This window comes from Rhinolophus sinicus, chromosome 14 (assembly GCF_057876585.1).
Source record: "Rhinolophus sinicus isolate RSI-liver-muscle chromosome 14, RSI-T2T, whole genome shotgun sequence".
NCBI lineage: Eukaryota > Metazoa > Chordata > Mammalia > Chiroptera > Rhinolophidae > Rhinolophus > Rhinolophus sinicus.
In genome coordinates, this window is record NC_142514.1 from 92,577,805 (window position 1) to 92,599,863 (window position 22,059).

General features: G+C 43.1%; 1 protein-coding gene across 4 annotated transcripts; it reads left to right on the forward strand.

Moving 5' to 3' along the window:
* The first annotated feature begins 2,483 nt into the window (after positions 1-2,483).
* SERPINB9 (serpin family B member 9) lies at positions 2,484-10,464 on the forward strand. Of its 4 annotated transcripts, none has more exons than XM_074335307.2 (7): positions 2,484-2,621; positions 3,769-3,946; positions 4,774-4,911; positions 5,271-5,388; positions 6,887-7,029; positions 8,334-8,489; positions 9,651-10,464. In XM_074335307.2, exons 2-7 carry the CDS (start codon positions 3,779-3,781, stop codon positions 10,053-10,055), a joined length of 1,128 nt encoding a protein of 375 aa, XP_074191408.1. In that variant the 5' UTR covers positions 2,484-2,621; positions 3,769-3,778; the 3' UTR covers positions 10,056-10,464. The 4 variants fall into 4 exon arrangements, with proteins under 4 accessions (XP_074191408.1, XP_074191405.1, XP_074191406.1 ...); XM_074335304.2 differs by having other exon boundaries at positions 2,487-2,672; XM_074335305.2 differs by having other exon boundaries at positions 2,524-2,663.
* Positions 10,465-22,059: the final 11,595 nt, after the last annotated feature.

The window sequence follows — 22,059 nt, forward strand, 5'->3', positions numbered from 1 at the left end:
CTCCTATGTTCACTGCAGCGCTATTTACAATAGCCAAGATATGCAAACAACTGAAATGCCCATCAATAGACGACTAAAGAAATTGTGGTACATTTGTACAACGGAATATTACTCAGCCATAAAGAGAATGAAATCTTGCCATTTGTGACAACATGGATGGACCTAGAGGGTATTGTGCTAAATGAAATAAGTCAGACTGAGAAAGACAAATACCATATGATCTCACTTTTATGTGGAATCTAAAGAACAAAATAAATGAAAAAACAAAACAGAAACAGAATCTTAGATACACGATGGTTGCCAGAGGGGAGGCGGGTTGGGAAGCTGGATGAGAAAAGTGAAGGGATTAAGAAGTACAAATTGTAGTTACAAAGGAGTCACAGGGATGTAAAGTACAGAATGGGGATATAGTCAACAATATTGTAATAACTGTGTGTAGTGTCAGGCGGGTACTAGACATATTGGGGGAATCACTTCATAAATTATATAAATGTTTAATCATTCTGCTGTACACCTGAAACTAATATAAAATAATATTGTATGTCAACCATAATTAAAAAAAAGTAATCATGGGGATATAAAGTACAGCCTGGGGAATGTAGTCAATAATATTGTAATACTATGTGCAGTGTCAGATAGTAACAGACTTATTGGGGTTATCACTTTGTGAGGTACATAAATATCTAATCACTAGGTTGTTTTGTACACCTGAAACTAATAAAAAATTAAATGAAACATTATATATATATATACTAACCAATAAAATCCCAGGCATCGAGTAGGTCTTCAATAAATGAGTTATTAATATATGTAGAAAAAAAGGAAGTACAGATAAATGTTACCTTGAACCATGAAGAGCAAACCTTGAAAACATTATGCTAAGTGAAAGGAGGCAGTCACAAAACACTGTAGAACATTCTGTAGGATTACACTTACATGAGATGCCTATAGTAGGCATCTTTATGGGTTCCACAAAGACAGTAAATGGATTAGTGGTTGCCAGGCCTGAGGGACGAGGGAATGGAGACTAATTGCTAAGGGGTGTGGTGTTTCTTTTTGAGGTGATGAAAATGTTCTGAAGTTAGATAGTTGTGATAGTTGTACAACTTTGTGAACAAACTAAAAACCACCAATATTGAAACTGGAGGCCAAACGAGTCCTGGGCTTATGCTGCCTGTGCTGCTCAGCCAATAGACTGACATATGAGTTGGGTCACAGAATAAGCGTTTATTATCAGAGCACCAGTGGTCTGAGAAGGCAGGAGGGATACACCTCCAAAAACTGCATTAACATCCTCAGACCAGCCTGGGATATTTAAGGGATATCTGGACATTCCTCCAGAGGCCACATGATAGTTCTGGGGGTCTGCACGGAGCCTTCTCTCAGGCGTTGTGGCTCTCCAATGTGGTCATCAACCCAGGAGCAGTGATGACAGTAACCTGGAAAGAATGCTAGGCCTAGAGGCTGTGATCAGCAAGCAAGCATAAGTTTCAGGGTAATTATCTAAAGCAGGGAACTGGGACAGGGGTTATTGCAAGGCCTCTTTTGTGGGGGTTCCAACTGGGCCCTGTTTCAACATGTGTGCTTTAAGGGGTGCAGATTATCATGTGCTCAATATCTCAATAAAGCTGTTATATTTTTTTAAAGGGAGGCATCGAGGGTGCAAAATTTAAGAAGGCACTCACTTTCAGGGTCACATAAGTGCTGGGATGGCAGCTAAGACTGCATGCCTCTGAAAATTTTGTGCCCTAGTCACCCTGCTTGCCTTGCCCTGAAACAACCAGCCCCAAGCCCACCCTGCCTGTGACCCCATGTCGCCACCAGTCTGCTTCAGTTTCTGTTTCTGTCACTTTGCAGGCACTTTGGAGGCACATGGTGGAGCTACTTGCACACCAGCACCACAGTCCAGGAACCGGGAGTGGAAACGACTCAGGTACTAGTAATATAGGGATGAAGAAGGGGCATAGGGATTATTTTGACAGAAGAAGAAGTAGGAGGTTGGATTCCAAGCCTGCTACCTGCCTGCTACCAGACACAGATCTCAGGCACACAGTAATCAATCACACAGAACAGACCATCTGTAGCCTATGCAGCAAAGACATTCCATTCTAATGGCCATTCCCGAAATTACACCTACTACACACTAGCCACAGGCTGTACCTTACAAAAACTAAGGATAAGCCTGCCCCTATTCTTTTTGTCTCTTGCTTCTTTCCTCCTTTCCCCCACACCAGGAACTTTTCCATGGGAACAAGAAACACCTATAAACCCTACACAAATGGGCAGAGGAGTCTCTCTTCCACTAGGGATTAGAGACCACCACTCCATCTGTGGAGTAGCATTTTCTTGCTTACACTCTGCGAACAAACTTACTTTCACTTTAAACTCTACCCTGACATTTGAGGGCGTTTTTTCCAACCCAGGCCTGCAGGGAGGGGCTTTGGTGACCCTGCCGCTAACCACCAAGGGCTCCGCCCCGGCACCCCACCCACGCGCTGAGGTTCGGCATGTGCGCAATTCTCCCCAGGGCCAGCGGGCCTGGGTTTAAGATCGGTGGGAGGCGAAGACCAGGGCAAACCGGAGGCGCAGGACGGCAGAGGGCCAGGTCTGCGGTTCCGGTGGTGAGGGTCTAGGCTCGAGGGCCGGACAGCAGGAGTGCGGAGGTGCTGAAGGTGGGGGCATCTCGGGGCAGGTCGGGGTCGGAGGGAGGAGACCTCCAGGCTACCATTTAGAGACCCAGCGCGAGGACGCAAGGGCTCTCTCTGTGGAAAGCGAACCCCAGAGGGCGGGCCTTCTTCTTGTTTACAGAAACCCGGCTCTTTGGATCGCAGCTCGTCTGTAGCACAGTTGGGGTTTGGCTGTGTCTGGTCCCAGGGCCTGTGCCTGGTGGTTTCCAGTAAGCCTCAGATACTGCCCACCCTCAGTGTCTTCTCTCTGCCCTCTGATGCCTCTTCCGGAGCTGCAGCGTCGCCCCCTTCCCCTCTGCGGGTCCTCACCCGGGAGCCCCGTTCCCACCGGCCTGCCCTAATTTCTCACTCTTCTCTGTTTCGGATGCACAGGACCTCTGCCCTCCCTCTTCTCTGTCCTGCTAAAATCACCAGTCCCCAGTTGCAAACCCAAACACTTCTGATCCATCCTAATTCTTTCATTAATTCAGTAAAATTTATTGAGCCCTTCCTGTTTCCTGCGCGCTCAGACCCGCCAGACAGCCCTTGCCTTCAGAGCGTCCATGTAGTGGGACCAGGACCAACTGAAGAAGGAATTACAATAGAGACTGGGGCTTGATGCTGGGGAGAGAGCGGGTGGAAGGAGTGCAGGGAACTGTGTCTAGAGGACGAATCAGAAGCCTCCTGAGGATGTGATGTTGGGGCCATTACGCTGCTGAAAGGGATGGGAGTCAGCTGATGTGTTTTCAAAGGCTCAGAGGTGGCTCTGGGGATTGGAAAGGTTTCTGGGTGGCTAGAGGTGGAAGCTGAATGGGGGGGGGGGGGTGCCAGGTGGTGGAGGATGTGCCATTTAAATCAAGGGAGCTTTGACCTTGTGAGTTTGATCTACTGCCACTACCACACTTACTTAATTACCCGAAAATGTGGACTTGAATTATTTTCTACACGGAGAGCAACAGTAAATGGATTTTCCTCACTGAAAATATTTATGAGTTTTAAAATTAAAAAACAGTACAGTTTCAAACTTATCATGTATTAGGTCAATAACATCCAGAGATGTATCGAGCAGCCTTTCTCTTTATTCTCTTTATTCTGCTTCCAGCTCCTGCATCATGGATGCTCTTTCTGAAGCAAATGGCTTCTTTGCCCTCCACCTTCTAAAGGTACTATGTCAAGACGATCCTTCTCACAATGTGTTTTATTCTCCTGTGAGCATCTCCTCTGCCCTGGCCATGGTCTTCCTGGGGGCAAGAGGAAACACCGCTGCTGAGATGGCCCAGGTAAACCTGCCTCTGTGTCCCCTGGGAGAAAGAGGGGACTGCCTTTTTCGTTATTCTGTTCTTTGTAACTATAAATATTCACTGGTCCTGTGTGTGTGTGTGTGTGTGTGTGGGGGGGGGTTCTTCATACTTGATGAAGTTCATTTGTTTTAGGCTAGCCAGCTTGTGAACCCTTAAAGGAGTGATTTCTGAGAGCCCCCAAATTGTGTGGTGACTTTAGGAGGTGTGACATTGAGAGTTCCTTATACCCTATTGTTAGACTAGACAATAACGGGCACTCCAGGACTAGCTCTTGGTTTCTAAGTTGTCAGAGATTCAAAGCGATGTGTTTCCCACTATTTCTGTATTTCTGCCCATTTTGTTTGAATTTTTAATGCATTTAACTACATTTTTGGGGGTAACTTTCCTCTAGTTAGTACATACTCAAGCTTTCATTGGGATGCAAGATTTTTAAATAACTTCTTTTCTGACGCCTTCTTGTCTTGTCATTTTTCCCTGTTACTCATCTTTATATGAAAAAGATCTATTTAGGCAGAAAGCCAACTCTTTTGCTCCTCTTCATTCCTTATTCTCCTTCCTTCATTCTCTTCCTGCCTCCCTCCTTCCCTCCCCCCTCCTTCCCTCTTTCTCTGTTATTTTCCCTCTGCATCTTCCCTCTACCCCCTCAAGGTGTTGCTTCTCTAGTACATCCTAAATACCCACTTTAAATAAAAAACAATGTCCTTTTAAAGGAAAATTGGGAGGAGAATTTAAGAAAAAATTTGCTTACAATTTTTTTTTGAGATCCAAGAACAATGTTGACAATTTTAAATTATTTTTCTCAACAGGTGCTTTTTTTAAACACAGAGAAGGATATTCATGGGGGTTTCCAGTCACTTCTTGCTGAAGTGAACAAACCTGGCACTAAATACTTGCTCAGAGTGGCCAACAGGCTCTTTGGAGAAAAGACGTATGAATTCCTCTCAGTAAGTTGAATCAACAGAACAATAAAAGTTGTATTTAAAGTATAGAGTCAAAGCGAAAGACACTAGAGATCTGAAGCTTATGGTAAACATTGTTTTAAAAAATCATACTTCTATAACTATAACTTGAATATTTAAAATGTGACTACTTCCAATATTCATTTATCCCTTTCTGGTATTCATGGCTTAGTACTTGCTTATTTATAAACTCAGATAGTTTAAGATCTCGTTGACTAAGATATGGTCACTTTGAAGAGATGTATGCTCCTTTTTATAAAAACCATGTAATTTGCAGGATTTTTGGCAACTTGCTGATACTTTATTTCGGACTGTAGCCTCATTGAACACTTTTCTCTCCAAAGACCTTTAAGGAATCCTGTCTTCGGTTCTACGATGCTGAGCTGGAGCAGCTTTCCTTTGCCAAAGCTGCAGAGCCGTCCAGGAAACATATCAACACTTGGGTCTCAAAAAAGACTGAAGGTCAGAATCGCATGGTATTCCCCCTTCGTCACCCCCCTCTCCCTTCTCCTCTCCCTCCCCCTCCTCCCCTTCCTTCTCTCTCTCATCTTCCCACTCCTGCTCTGCTCCCTGCTCCTCTCCCTTCTCCTGCCCCTCCTCTTCCTGCTTCTCTGGTTTCACTAGTGTTTCAGAGGGTCAGAGTAAGGTGATAGGCTGGCCCTCATGGAAGAGTTGAACCTTAATCTACTCACAGATGCTCAGCAGGTCAACAACAGAGACTTAATGTTGTCCATTCTCCCAGGACCAGAGTGACTGATACAGATGTCGAAAGAAACTCACAGGCCACATTTCCAGTTTAATAACTGCAAGTGGACATGCTTTTACTTGGGCTGTAAGGCTCACATGCTGGGTGAATCCGTCATCTCTGTAGGAAGGAGACTCGTGGTCAAATCTTCCCTGAGTCATACACTTGGGCCTCCTCTTTCCAGATTCTCTGTGGCCCTCCATCACCACCGTCTTCATTCTACACGTTAAGCTTACTTATTCTACTGCTTCTTTCATGTCTTGCACTTGCACTCCCTGAGTTAGACTTGATAGACCTTGTTGTGACAGGCCCACTGCAAACCCTGGATGAGGACTGTTTGGTTCTTCAGACTGAAATCACCCTTTGTGTAGGGTTGAGCCTTATGTGTTTTCATTTCAGAGAGTGGCATGTTCGGATCTTGGACCCCTCGATCCATGGTAGTGTGATGTTTTAACCATTCAGGCCCCTCTGTACCAACCATACTTAGTACCACTGGGAACGTTCCTATTGCTGTTAATAAACAAGACAGTAATGTCTTGTCCTGTTACCACTTGAAATATTTACCGCTTATGCCATCTGGAGGCAGTGAATTAGCAGAGATGTTCTTACTACATTGAAAAGGTACACCTTGATATCCAGGGGAAGAGGGATTATCCTTCTCTTTTCCACCTTAGCTTTTCCAGGAATGTCTTGTGTTGTGTTTGGAGGATCAAATAGTGAAATCTCTTCTAGAGGCTTCCAGAAGCTTCTCAATACACCTGCTGCCCATTGCCAGCTATTTCCCCTTTGAGCCATTCATTCTGGCTTCCTGAGGCGTGTCCACACGTGGTTGTGGAATGTTATCAGTGCATGTAACTTCGGAGCATTAGATACAACCCTCCACTTAACCACATGAAATAGCCAAGGCCCCTCCAGCCCATCTCTCATTTCCTGCTTGTTTTGTTCTCCAACCTGGTGTAGTGTTTTCCCTACGTGATTTAGAAGTGTTTCAACACCATTAACTTTGTAGATGCTCCTGAAGTATTGGTGATCACGAATGCCACTTGTATGTGTTGTTTTCGACCTCTGTATGTCGCAAACCAAACTTAGCAAATTTGAAAAACGTATGTTCGGTTCTTGACTAACAATCAAGGAGCTGCCGATAAACCTTACCATGGTTTACTAATCATGCTTTTATAACAATCGACTGAATATCTTCTCTCCTTTTCCCAAAAGGTAAAATTCGGGACTTGTTGCCAGGTAACTCTATTGACGAACAGACCAAGTTGGTTCTTGTCAACGCCATCTACTTCAAAGGAAGATGGACTGAAGAGTTTGACAAAACATGCACAATGGAAATGCCTTTTAAAATAAACCAGGTGGGGGAAGCTTTCAAAAGTCCAGCTAGTTTGATGAAAGAATTGAATGGAAAAATTTGACTTTGTAGAAGCATAAATGATTGTTTAAAAATAATTGAAACAACACATTTCTGAATGAGAATTTAAACTCAGTAGAAAAGAACTAAAGGAATAAAAATATTTGTTGCCTGTAATTGTTTGCATTTTATCACTGCCCTTGTTGCCTCTGATAATTTCTCATACATTCATTGCTGACACCTAGTTCTGCCAACTTTAAGCCCAAGTTGTTCAGATGGAAAGCAAAAAAAATTAGGTGTTAAGGAAATGTGACATATGTGTGTGTTAGGGAGATAGAGACAGAGAATGTGAAAACATAATTTTTAATCAGGTATTCTAAATATTAAAATAAATATAGGTTGAATTTCTGTTAATTCATGTATCATCATTCACAAATTATTTATAAATTTCTAACATGAAAACTAAGACCTTAGTCTTGACGTTGAAGTATAACTTCAATTCAGGCAGTCATTAAAATAGCCAAATCCCCCAGGCCCTAAAATATACCATTTTAATAAAATTAGAAAACTTACACAGGTAGCACCTGACTCCCTTTTTCTTGGTATAAGGTGTACTTTATGTAATCCGCTCTCTTGTTGCAAAATGGGGAGGGGGAGAACTGTTCCAGCATTAATTTTAGAAACTATTTTAAATTTTACAGTCGGTAGTGCGTATCAACTTTTAAAAGTTAATGTAATAAGTACAATAGTTCAAGTAACTTCTGCATGCATATACCTTTTAATAATTTGCAAACTATTGCCTTGGATTAGATATCAGAATTCGGACAATGGAATTGAAATGCATGAAGGTATGTGTGGTTCTGTATACTTGCTGCCACACCGCTTTCTGAGAAGGCATCTCCATCCACATGCCAATCACAGTGCTGTGAAACTATAAGTTTCGTCCCACTTTACCATAAAACCTTTTCCTAATTAAATAGAAATCATTTGATTATATTATTTGCTAAGTTTATTTGTGGGGCATGTTTTAAATGAGGAAAGTCCGTCTTCCCCCTCTGGAAAATTCGGAGTAGCACATTCATTCAGCTGAATAAATCATCTTCTTAAGGTGCCATGGCAAGCACCAGGTCCACTCACAACCGATACCTTGTAATGATGATGGAGGAGTGGGTGTCAGCTGGAGTACAAGTATTGTTTCCATCGCGGGTGCTAAAAACGCTCCAGGAGTCAACTGCGCTCTTTGGAAATGCTCACTGCCCTTTCCAGGGTCTGTTTTGATGTCGGTGCTCATGTGTGTATCCCTGTCAGAAGGAGCAAAGGCCGGTGCAGATGATGATGCAGGAAGCAGAGTTCAACCTCGCCTACATCAAAGAGGTGCAGGCCCAGGTCCTGGAGCTGCCCTACGAGGGCAAGGAGCTGAGCATGCTCATCGTGCTCCCGGATGACGACGTGGACCTGAGCTCGGTGAGCTGGACCGGGTGACCCCTTCGTGTCCTTCCTTAGCGGATAGACTGCAGCACTGCTTTCACCTGTTGTGTTTGCCTTTCCAGTTAGGGTTTAGGGATGCGGGCGGCCGGGCTGTGGAGCGCCGTACTCAGAAGGTGGGCACTGGCTCAAACTGTCACTCAGGACCCCCTTCTCCCATTAGTAACTATGTGACCTCACCAAGTTCTTTACCACACCTCGGCCTCTGTTTTCTCATCTCTAAACTGGGGATAATGATGCTATCTCCCTGGTAGGGTTTTAAAGAAGACAAAATGGAAGTGATTCAGGGAACAAGCTTAGCACATTGTCTGGTACATAGAAGCCCTGTGTAAATGGGATCCACTATTCTTTTCATAGTCATTGTTATTAGCATTCTATTTTAAAAACTGAGAAGCGTTGTGTCGATCCAGAACCTGAAACAGTGAATGAGAAAATCTTACACATTGACTTAACAAGGGGGAAGGGGATGAGGGTGGCGGCCAGCACTCAGGGCACAGAGCCAGGAACAGCCCAAAATGGCACTTGCCACCCACCTTGTTTTCTTTCCACATGGGTTCTTAGGGTGAGGGGATCAACCATTGCCTAGGAGGTTCTAGGCCCCACACTAGCGTTGGGGTGCAGGCAGTGCACCCATGTCCCAAGGGGCCTGTGTGAGTGAAGCTACAGCGTTTGCTCTCCCTCGGTCCATCTCCCTGTGACATCTCTTGTCCAGAAAGCATGCTGGATGCCCCTCTGGGCAGCTTTCCCTTCATGGGGGTCTATGCTGGGCACCATATCTTTTCCAATCTTTTTTCTTAGCAGCAGTGTCTTGTTGTCTTCAAACCAAAAATAGTTAAAAGGAAAAAAGCACGCACAGCTGGGCATTGACAATTGTCAGGGTAAGAGAACTTCTCTCAGAAGTTGCTGGGTCAGGAGAGGAGCCGCCAAGGCCTTTGTACCTCTAGGCGGTCTGAGGTCTCCCCTCTTGGCTAGGAAGCCGTGTGTGTAACAGCACAAGTGCAAGGTCTCACAGTTGCCGCTGGTCCTGTGTGACCATCAACACCCATCATCTATAGGAGAGGAAAGCATACTTGCGTATGTCTGTGTGCATATTTATACGGGCTGAAGGATGAATCCTGAAGTCTAACTCTGGTCTTTCAGGTGGAAAAAAATCTCACTTTTGAGAAATTCATAGCGTGGACCAAGCCAGACTGTATGAAGTGTACAGAAGTTGAAGTTCTCCTCCCAAGATTTAAACTGGAAGAGGATTATGACATGGAATCTGTGCTCCAACGTTTGGGACTAATTGATGCCTTTCAAGAGGGCAAGGCTGACTTTTCCGCAATGTCAGCCAAGAGAGACCTGTGTCTGTCCAAGTTTGTGCACAAGGCTTTTGTGGAGGTGAACGAGGAGGGCACGGAGGCCGCGGCTGCTTCGGCCAGTGTGGTTGTGGAATGTTGCTTGGAAGATGGGCCCAGGTTCTGTGCGGACCACCCCTTCCTTTTCTTCATCAGGCACAACAAAGCCGACTGCATTCTGTTCTGTGGCAGATTTTGCTCCCCATAAGGGGGTGCACTTACTGTGCCTGTGAGCCGTTCCCTCTTTCTGTGTCCCCAAATCTCACTCGACAGCTTGATCACAGCCAAGTGCAAAGGTGAGGGCAGATTCCTCATCTGCTGAACGATTTGCCGTGTTCTCCTCACTCAGCTGCCCCCATACTGACCACTCATTTACACCACTTAACCAAGATCGTGGGACACATACCTCAATGAGTCCCTGTTGTATCTAAGATACAGTCCAAATCCCGTAGGCGGGCATGCGAAGTTTTCCTATATGGCCCTAGATATTCCCCACGTATTCCTCATGCAATTCATTCTAGTTACACTGTGCTCTGCCCTGTACCTCAAGTCTTGTCACATACTTGCCTTAGCCTGACTGTTTCGATTGTAATAAAGCTGCTAGCTATTGGATTGTTTTATCGTTTTTCTGGTGCTTGGAGTTCCTAGGAAGTTTCTTAGTGCACATTTTTATTTTATCATTTTTGCAACATTCACGCATCACCAAGTATATGCTAAACACTGTATCAGGCTCTGGGGATCTTTTGACACCTGGTCTTTAATACCCGTGCTTGAATGATGTCACTTTTACCTCAACCATGTTGTGTAACTTATCACGTGATGCCTTTGTATGTGTACACCTTTCTTTACATTTTTGTATTTGTCCACTGCCATCTCTAACAGTAAAAATTCCATTCAAGCCTTAAGGCTCATTTACAATATCATCGCTGATAAATTTTTCCTTTTCTGCCTCACCACATAGGCATTTTGGAACTCTCATTGACACTGACAGAGGGCATTTCTCTTGTGGTAGTTGCTCTATTTACTGATTATCTGTTCTCTAACTAGACCTTGAGTTCATCAGGTTTGGAACTATATTTTACATATCTATGTACTACTGATAGTGTAGTGATAAGTAATCTGATCATAGATGAGCTCTGCAAATTTTTAAATGATTAGATATCAGTTACTTTAATTTTTAAAAAAATTTCGTATTGAGGTGAAATTCAGATAGCATAAAACTAACCATTTTATTTATGTTTTTATTCTTTTTAATTTTAAGGAGGGCGCAGCTCACAGTGGCCCATATGGGGATCAAAGTGACAACCTTGGTGTTATTAGCACCATGCTCTAACCAACTGAGCTAACTGGCCACGCCTAAAACTAACCATTTTAAAGTGAACAATTCACTGGCCCTTAGTAGTATATTCATATTGTGCAACTACCACCTTTATTTAGTTCCAGAAAAATTTTCATCACCCCAGATGAAGCCCTGTACCCACTAAGCAGTTACTTTCCATTCCTTCTTCCCTCCACCCCTTGCCAAACTAGTTTCTATTTCTATGGATTTAAGTATTCTGGATATTTCATATAAATTGAATCATATATGACCTTTTGTGTCTGGCTTCTTTTGCTTAGCATAATGTGTTGAAGATTCATTCATGTTATAGCGTGTGTCTGTACTTCTTCCTTTTTATGACTGAAAAATATTCCACTGTGTAGATATAGCCCAACTTGTTTATCCACTCACCCATTGATGGACATTCAGTTCATTCTTACATTTTGTCTACTTGTGAGTAATCCTGATGTGAACAGGCATATATATATACATGTATTTTTTTAAATACCGTTTTCCATTTTTTTGGTATATACCTAGGAGAGAATTGCTGGGTCATACAGTAATTCTACATTTAACTTTTTGAGGAACCAAACTTATTTCTACAGTGGCTGACCCATTTTACATCCCCCTGGCAATGTATGAGGGTTCCAATATCTCCACAACATTGCCAGTACTTGTTGTTTAATTTTTTTTTTTTTTTTTTTTACTTTATGGCCATCCTAGTGGATGGGAAGTGATATCTCACTATATTTTTTGTTTGCATTTCCCTAATGACTAATAATGTTGAACATCATTTATTTTCATGTGCGTATTGGCCATTTGTATAGCTTCTTTGGAGAAAAGTCTTTTCAAATTATTTGTCCATTTTTTCATTGGGTTCTTTTTTTTTTTGGTGTCAAGTTGTAAGAGGTCTTTATGTATTCTGGATACTAAACTCTCATCAGAGATATGATTTGCAGGTATTCTCTCTCATTCTTTAAGTTGCCTTTTCACTTTCTTGGTGATGCCTTTGATCTAAAAATATTTTTCATGTCAACGAAGCCCAGTTTATCTAATTTTTTTGTTGTTGTTCATATTTTTGGTGTCATATCTAAGAATCCATTGCCAAATCCAAAGTTATGAAGATTTACAGCTGGTTTTTTAATTAGACTTTTATGGTTATAGCTCTTATATTTAGAATGTTAATCCATTTCTATGCATGCAATATGAAGTAGGGGGTCCAAATTAATTTTTTTGTATATGAGATATCCAGTTGTCCCAGCACCTGTGCTGTTTTTGAATTGAAAAATATATTGATAGTAGACAATAAGGAAAGATGATATCTAAACAAATGATGAGGTAAAAAATTAATCTGCTTATATAAAATCCATTCCATGCAGAATACCATGACCATACTGAAAAAAAATATTATGAGACACCACCACCAACAACAAAAGAGATAGAAAGAGGAATATAGTCCAATATCTTTTATGTACATTAAAATCAACTGCAACATTATATATTATACAAGGATACATATCTATTGCATTTCCTTTATTATCAGTGAGAACTTTTCCATAAATTTTTGTGATATTTTATTAATGAGGGTTTTCCCCCCAGATTCAAATTTAGTTATTTTCTTAATGATTTCTAACACTGCTTTTATTTTTAAAAGTAGTTTTCCATTGAGAAATCCATTAGTCACCTATTTCTTTTCTTCTAGGATTTTATTTTTTAATCAACTGTTTAATTCAACTGGAATTTTTTTGTTTTGTTTTGTTGACATTCAGGAGAAATTATAATTTGGTTTATTTACAAATAGCCAATTTCTCCTCATTGTTTGTAGAATAATCTGTGTTTCCCTAGTGTTCAGACCAATTTTCTCATTTTTGTTCTTGCAGGTGAACTTTAGAATAATTTTTCAACATGTAAAATAATTTTTAAAAAGATTCTATTTATTTAAGTGTGCTTTTCCAGAACCCATCAGCTCCAAGTCAAGTAGTTGTTTCAATCTAGTTGTGGCGGGTGCAGCTCACAGTGGCCCACGTGGGGATCGAACCAGCAACCTTGTTGTTCAGAGCACCGTGTTCTAACCAACTGAGCTAACCGGTTGCCCCTGTAAAATAATTTTTTTAAGTTTGAGATTTGGGGAGGAGGAATTAATTGAACATCAAGCATATAAATTATTTGGATCATTTAATCTACTTACAACGTTTAATTGCCTGGAGTTAGCTCAGACCCCACAAGTTAAGGATTCAGTCCCATGACACTGCTCACTCTTCAGAGGCCAATTGCAAGGTCCAGGTTGTCACACGTGCTTCTGACTGACCAGCTGTAAATGGGATTCCCACACCCCTCTGAAGGGTCAATAATTTGCTTGAATGACTCACAGAACTCAGGAAAGTACTTTCTGTTATTGGTTTACCATAAAGGATAAACTCAGAAACAGCCAGATGAAAGACACACAGAGCAAAGGGGAAGGTTGCACAGAGCTTCCACCCCCTCCGGGTGAACCACGCTCCCAACACCTCGCTGTGGCCCCACTCTGGAAGCTGTCCGAACTCCATCACGGAGGAGTTTTTATGGAGGCTTCATCATGTAGGCACGATTGGTTATTACCTCAATCACTAGCTCCTCTCCCCTTCCTGGAGGATGGGCTGGGACTGAAAGGTCCAAGCTCCTAATCATGGTTGGGCCTTTCTGGTGACCAGCCCCCATCCTGAAGCTATCTAGAAGCCTAGCAACAGGGCCTCATTAGGACAAAAGACGCTCTTGCAAATCACTCAGGAAATTCCAAGGGATTTGGGAGCCCTGTGTTAGGGAACCCGGGTCAAAGACCAAACATTAGGACAAACGTGCTCCTACCACTGCTACCACTCAGGAAATTACCAGGTTTTTAGGAGCTCTGTGTCAGGCAGTGGGGCAGAGACCAAATGTAGATACACTCTTTATGTCACCACATTTATCATGTATATGGCCAATTTGGTGAACTCTTAGTAATTTAAGAGTTTTCAATACATTCTCTTGGATTTTCTGCTATATGATTATACAATAGGCATATCATCTTAAGAGGGAACACATCTTTTTAACTGTTACATCCCCTGTATCTGTTTTTAATTTTTTTCTTTTGTCTTTGTCTTTTTTGCATTATCCAGTTGTCAAGAGAATCTCTGTGCTGATCTTTGTTTAATACCCAGTATTGGTGAGAATATGAGAAAATGAGCACTCCTACACATTGTGTGTGCGAGTTAAGGGTTTTTGCGGGAATTTAACAAAATCTTTTAATTTTAAATAAATATTGTCTTTCGAACTGCATATTCACTTTAGGTGCCTGTTCAACAGAAATATTTATATACATGCTCAGATGTGTTCCAGGTTTTTCTTTTCAGCATTATGTAAAAAATAATAATAATTCAGATATCCAGGGGTTTTAATTATTATTTATAATTGTGGTAAACAGCACACATAACATAAAGTATATCATCTTAATTGCTAAGTATGCAGTTAGCATTATTTTTTTGATAGCAAAAAAGGAAAGAGAATGAAAGAATAAAAGAAAAAGAGAAGAAGGGGGAAGGAGGATGAGAGAACAAGAGAGAACACAAAGGTAATGAATGAAGTGGAAGCAATCCAGTTTTAATTTTCCCCTCAGTTTGGACAAGAATATAATTCGTTTATATGATGGAATACTGTGTAGAAAATAATTTAAATTGTGGGTCTATATATAAACTTCCTGAAAAAGATCATGGAAACAAATTAAGTGAAAAAGGTAATTTGCAATACATTGTGATAGTATGATGTCTATCCAACAAAACTCTACATGTGCATATGTAAACATATGTATGTGAATCCATGGGAAAAGCTTTAAAATGATGTACCTTCACTGCTAACAAGGTTACTCCTGGGATAGGTTTGAGTAAGGGGGTACAGGAGGAGAACTACCATATTTTACTCTCTATGTTTCCCCAATTATTTAAAATTTTAAGTAGGAAAATCTAATCCTGTACTCTGTATATAATTTAAGGAAAGAAGGACTCCTGGACACAACCATATGTGTAATACTGAGGGACATGATATGAAATGACGATGAAATCCACATCAAGAGTTTTAATTATTGATTTTTGTAAGTGTTCGTTTTTTTTTATTAGTTTCAGTTGTACAAAACAATGCAATGGTTAGATATTTCACCCCTCACAAAGTGATAACTCCCCTCCCCCAATCTATTGTCCCTCTGACATCGTATATTGTAAATGTTTTTAATGAGAATGACTTTGAAGATTGACCTTTTTCTCTTCAATGACTTAGGTTTATTTCCATCTTTCCTTATGTTTAAGAGCCATTTTTATTTACTCTGTGGTGAACTGACAGATATACTTTGCCCATATTTTCCCCAAGGTCGTGTATGAGTATGAAAATTTAATATATTAAAGAAATTATCTCTTTGTCTATAAAGTAAAATATAAATGAATTATTGTTTCTCATTTGTCTTTTGTTTATGGTGTTTTTAGCATGTTAAAAAAATTTTAGATTTAGATGTAGTCAAATGTATCAATATTAGTTTTCAAGTTTTCTGACTGCTTATAACGGTCTCCCTGTTTCCTCCAGTATTTCAATGATTTCATCTTTCAAGTTAAAACTTTGATCCATCTGGGAATGAATTTTGGTATAAATTATGAAATAGGTATCCACCTTTCCCCCAGATGGCTAACCAGTAACAGGAAAGATTCATAAAGCACTTTTCTACACAGCCTCTCTCTACCCCCTTACCAACTACTCCCTGCTCAGCAGGCTCTAAACTGGGTTATATTCCACCATTGCACTAAATGGTCACCAGCACCATCCTTTTTCTTAAATTCAATAGATACCTGATTTCTAGAAATAGCTGACATTGTTGGTGACATCCCCTCAAAGTACTTTTTGCCTTGGGTCCTGATCTTCCTTGTAGCTTCCTGACATCTCTTGCGTAGTCTCCTTGTGTAGTGCTTTCCTCTGTCCATTCTTTAAATGCTGCTACTGCTTCCAGGGCTGGCCTGACCCCCTTTTCAGCCTCTCTTCCAAGCTGATGTGGTTCACATCAATGGTCTCACTGCCAGCCCAGAGCCGATGCATTCCAGATCTGAATGTTTGGCTCGAATCTCTCTCCTGAGTTCCAGACCCCATGTCCAGTTTCCCATTTCCTCCTTCCATTTGGACACCCAACCAGTACCTTGATCTCAATTCATGCAAAGCTGAGATCATTGCCCACCTCCCCACACTTTAACTCCCCTTCTTTAGTTTTCAGCTCTGGGCCTTTAAGATCCACGAGAGCAGCAATCAGGTTCATTTGATCATCTCTGCACACTTGCCACATAGACCAGTGTCTGGTCCAGATTAGACACTAATCAGAGCGAAGTGAAAGCAAGACAATCCACCCAGTTATCCACACGAGACAGCATGATACACTCTTCCCTCTGTCACTCTGGAATATAAACTTAGATGCTACTTGTAGGCGACCATGATTGCTCAGCTGATTGCTGCAACAGCATCCTCACGTGTCTTCCTGCCGTTTCTTCATGCCTCCAACCCATTCTCCACATTACTGGCAGGGAGGTCTTTCCTAAACGTAAACCAGTAACAGGAAAGATTCATAAAGCACTTTTCTACACAGCCTCTCTCTACTCCCTTACCAACTAGGTAATGCTAGCAGCAAGGCCATAAACATCTCAGTAAGAACCTATGTCTAGCTCACATAAAGTCAGAAATGGGTGTTCCAAGCGGTGACTCAGAGAACTAGGGTCTTGGCACATTCAACACCCACCTTCTCAGGATACTTCGGAAGAAGAAAGAGCATGGTGGGCAGTGCATGGAAATGGCACACTCCACTTCTGTCTGCATTCTGCTGGCAAGAACTCAGTCTCACGTCCATGCCTGATTGCAAGGAGCCTAGAACATAAGGTCTAGCTTTGTGCCCAGATAGAGGAGGACCTGAGTCTTGAGATCAGCTTTGGTAGTCTCTCATTGCTTTTAGGACAAAGATTAAATTCCTTCATAGAGCTAACACGGTGTGTTATGAACTGAGTTTTGTTCCATCCAAAATTCATATTCAAATTTAGTACCTCAGTATGTGACTGTACGATCATGTGCTGCTTTATGATGTGTTGGTCAATGACTCACTGCGTATGTAATTGTGGTCCCATAAGATTATAATGAAGCTGAATTTTCTGTCATGAATGGAAGGACATGTGCTTCAGGAGGAATTTTTTTCTCTCTGATGGGACCGATATCTGTGGAGTTTGGCAATAGACACCTTTTCTCTCCCAGCACCTTAATTTTGAGTGCACAGATTCCACCCCAGTCAGGCAGCCACGGAACCATTGCAGCACAGAGAAGCCTGCACAGAAGCCCTCCCAGAGCTAGCCTGATGGTCTCAGAGCACAGTGCTATACATTCTTTGCTGAGGACCTAAGACCCTGTACAAGGACACAGGTCCACAGGAGCCATCTTAACAAGTATTAAGTGTCACTGACACTTTAGTGAAAGCTTTCTGGTGGTGTGGAGCCAGCCTGTACTTCGAAATATTTTCAGGTTGTAATGACATAAAGCATAGGTAAGTTTTATTTCTTCCATCAATTCAATGCCAGAGAGAATCCTGTACTCCAGATATGGTCAATGGAACCCAAAACAAATTTCTAAAGTCGTAATACTGAGTCCTCGGATCTATATCCTCTCCATGCTAAACCCCCCCCCTTTGTTTTTTGCACGAGTACCACAGGGTTCCTTAATCTGATCACTGCTCCGGCATACAATAGCCAAAATCACATCACCATGACAAGCCCTTAGGTTCCTCTATATCTCCAACTTGATTTCTTACTCCTACTGATCCTCAGGCCACTTTTCACTCCCTCCTGACAGTCACTATTACAGTGATCTATGCCTGTGCAGCCAGTTTCTCCTCTATATTTCCAGTCAATCCAGCCCACATCCCTGTTCATGGAGCAGTATTGGCAGGTAGTTGTTCTATTTCTGGCCCTTTTGGAAGGGAGAAAGGGAGGGCTTGTGGGACAGCGTTTATAAGGTCTACCGCAGTGTGCAGTCATGTCCTGGCCTTCACACTCACTCCCCACTCACTCACTGACTCACACAGAGCAACTTCCTGTCCTGTAGGCTCCATTCACGGTAAGGGCCCTATACAGGTGTGCTATCATTTATCTTTTATGCCATATTGTAACGGTACCTTTTCTATGTTTATATACGTTTACATACACAAATACACACTGTGTTACAACTGCCTGAAGTGTGCATTGCAGTAACATGCTATAGAGGCTTGCAGCCTGGGAGCAGCCACCTTAAGGCTACACCATAAGGTTTAGGTGTGTAGTGGGCTGTACCATCTGAGTCTGTACAAGTACACTTTGTGATGTATGTTTCTGGACTTCTTTTAGACCATCAGGTAAAGATAGTATCAATGCAGCTTAAACCACCTACTCCAAAAAAGAGGTGGACTCCATTGAAAACTGTAAGAGAAAAGTGGGTTTAGTAATCCTTTTTGGGGGGAAGGAGTAAGTAGCATTTGTTAAATCATGCTACCTGCCAGACTGTGGTAGGCACTGCACAAGCACTATTTTACTTAGTCTTCTCAGCCTCCAGGGAGGTAAATATTGGTACCCCATTTTACAGATAAGGAAACTGAGGCTCAGAGAGGTTAAAAGCAACTTGTTCATTTCCTTCGCTAGTAAGAGGCAGGCAGGGGGAAGGAAGATAAGGCTGTTAGATTACAGTCAATGCTTTCCGACAAACCCGTTCTTGTTCCTTCGTCATCTTCTAGCCTGGCCTGGCAATGCACCCTCACCCCTCCTGGTGGGGCCAGCAGAGGCCAGGTCATCCCATACCCTGCCCCTGACCCCACCCCTGGCCGGATGCAGCATGCTCAGCGCCTAGCCCAGAAGTCCTCCCTGAAGCCTAGTCTGTTCCATAATGGAAACAATGTGCTGCCAATGTTTTGTCCTTGTTTTCCTTAAACATTAAGGAATGTCTCTACTGCTGGAATTTTAAGGAGAGGCAGACTGGGGAGGGAGACAGTAGCTGGGATCTGAAGCTGGATCTCCAAGGATAATGGTTCTAGGTACACCAGGGCCTGCAGCATCACCTGGGAACTAGGCCTGTTTGGACAAGATGAGGTGTTATTCAGTGTAGGAAATCCCTAGCATGAAGTAAGTCGGCCCAGAGATTAATTCCCAGACCTCGGGGTGATGGGATGGGGGAGCAAGAAGAGCATTTTAGCAGTAGGATGGAGTTCCCCTTGAATCCTGGGCCATGCTGCCCAGGCCCCACCTCAACCCTGCCCCTGAGGCCCTGTGGCCCAGCCCAGAAGAGGAGAGAGGGCCCCTGGGAGCTTTAGGAGAGGGGGACGGGAACCTGGTCTACTGTTTTGGGTCTCAGCCAGCTGTTGCCAAGTGTCTCCCAAGGGAACCCTGGGGCCCGAGCAGAGTTCCTTTTGGCTTTGAGGGAAGGCAAGGAAAGACTAACGGGATCTAGGGATCTGGTGTGTGTCTGGAATTAGGAAACAAAGATAGAGAGGGCTGGGTTGTTTAACTGCAATTGCACTTGTAGGGACAACACCTCGATGTCCGTTTTCTCAAGGGCATGGCTCTTGATCCCTATTCTGAGAACCACACAGTAGAGTAGAAGCTGGGAGGGAAGGCACTGAGAACCAAGAGGTTATATACTTATATGAGCACTGATTTTAGACACTAACTACCTGGGACCTGGAATTAGTCCCTGGCCTGGCGTTCTGGCAGATGAGCTCTATGCCCCCTCCCACCTCCTGGGAGGCCTCTTCTCTGGGGCAGTGGAGGGGCCCAGAGGTGAGCTGCAGACGGCAGCCCCAGGCTGGGACCCAAGGGAAGAGCCCTGACTCTCTCAGGCCAGAGCCTGGGGCAGCACAGCTCCCAGCCAGGCATCCTTGAACATCCTGCTGCTTCATAGAGGGGCCTGCCCTTGAGCATAACACACTTTCAGACACATAAGGAATGATCCATTTCTCACTATGCTCACCATGGAGGCCGCTCTGAGGCAAATGGCACCCTTGCCACCCATCGTTTTGAGAAACTAGGTGAAGAAAACCTTTCACACAATGTGTTTTTACTCCCAAATGTCTCCTCTGCTTTGGCCAGGTTCTTTCTGGGCAAAAAGAAAACACCACAGCCCAAATGCCCAGAGGCCTCCACCGCAAAAGGAGGAAGAATTGGGTGTAGTCATTGGAGCTGTTTGCCAAAAGTTTTTGGTTTTGCTCCCTTCTAGCCTATGGCGTAATTGTTCTGTTAGGCTCCCTTGTGGGACCACATGACCGGTTCTGGCTATCGAGTTGCCTGTAAGAGAACATACACAGAATTATTTAATTGACTGTTTGAGATCCTCTAGAATTCTTTTTGTCCCTCTAGCACGGCATCAGCAACATTTGAGGTGATGGCTACTGCATTGGCCTACGTCCCCCAGCACCCCTGTCTATGACTGACGGACATATAGCCTGAAGAATGAATGACTCTTTGTTGTTTTAAGCCACAGAGATTTGGGGGTTGTTTGTTACCGCAGTGTAACCAACCTTATCCTGACTGATACAATCATACCTATCCACACCTTCATAGAGCTGCTCATGGGGACTTCAGCCAATGCTACTGGAAAGGCACAAGAACTGAAAAAATGTGGTAGGACCTTGTAGGTCTGTGATAATTTCCTCCAGGGCTCACTTTTTATAAAAACTCAGAGATTTTGTTGTCTTGTGGGAAGGCACTAGGCTTGGAGTGAGTTGATCAGCGTTAAAGTCCAGGTCTTGCCTCCGATTCACTGTGAACCTTTCCTAATCTCATAACTTCTCAGAGCCTTATAAAAAATACTATCAGGGCCCGCCCGGTGGCTCAGGCGGTTGGAGCTCCGTGCTCCTGACTCCGAGGGCTGCCAGTTCGATTCCCGTGTGGGCCAGTGGTCTCTCAACCACAGGGTTGCCAGTTCAATTCCTCGACTCCCGCAGGGGATGGTGGGCAGCACTCCCTGCAACTGGGATTGAGCCCGGCACCTTGAGCTGAGCTGCCGCTAAGCTCCTGGATGGCTCAGTTGGTGGGAGCGTGTCCTGTCAACCACAAGGTTGCCGGTTTGACACCCGCAAGGGATGGTGGGCTGTGCCCCCTGCAACTAGCAATGGCAATTGGACCTGGAGCTGAGCTGTGCCCTCCATAACTAAGACTGAAAGGACAACAACTTGAAACTGAATGGCACCCTCCACAACTAGGATTGAAAGGGCAACAACTTGACTTGGAAAAGAGTCCTGGAAGTGCACACTGTTCCTCAATAAAGTCTTGTTCCCCTTCCCCAATGGAGTCTTTAAAAAAAAAAAAAAAAAAGATAATCTCAGTTTAGCCCACTACAAATGAGATATTTGTAATCCAGTGAAATGTGTAAGTAAAAATGCTTTATAAACTATAAAATATTGTGTATATTTGTCACGTCCAGCGCAACATGGGCAGTGAGGGAATGAAAAGAGGCGGCTTCGGGTTAAGTTTTAAAAAAGAAAGAAACAGACTTAATGCAGTTAAATCTCAGAAGGCCGGGGCCTCACAGTCATGAAAGTCTGGAGCCCAGAATCAAGCTGACTAGTGGCTTTTATTGATATTCACATAAGGTATTAGCATTAATTATTCCACGGTCTGTGAATCTCATACATCTTAATAGAAAACCTATTGCAGTCAATCACCCTTGCCTGCAGACAGCTGAACAGTAAGTCTCAACTTCCCCAAGGGACAAAAACTATATGCATATGAATAGATGGAGAGCACCCCATTGAATCACTTCCCTTGCAGGTTTTGGGAAGGAACAGGAGCCACAGAGGCTGAGGCTTTCCTTAGCCTGAGGAAGGTGGGAGGCTGTGCCCACCTCTGTGAAC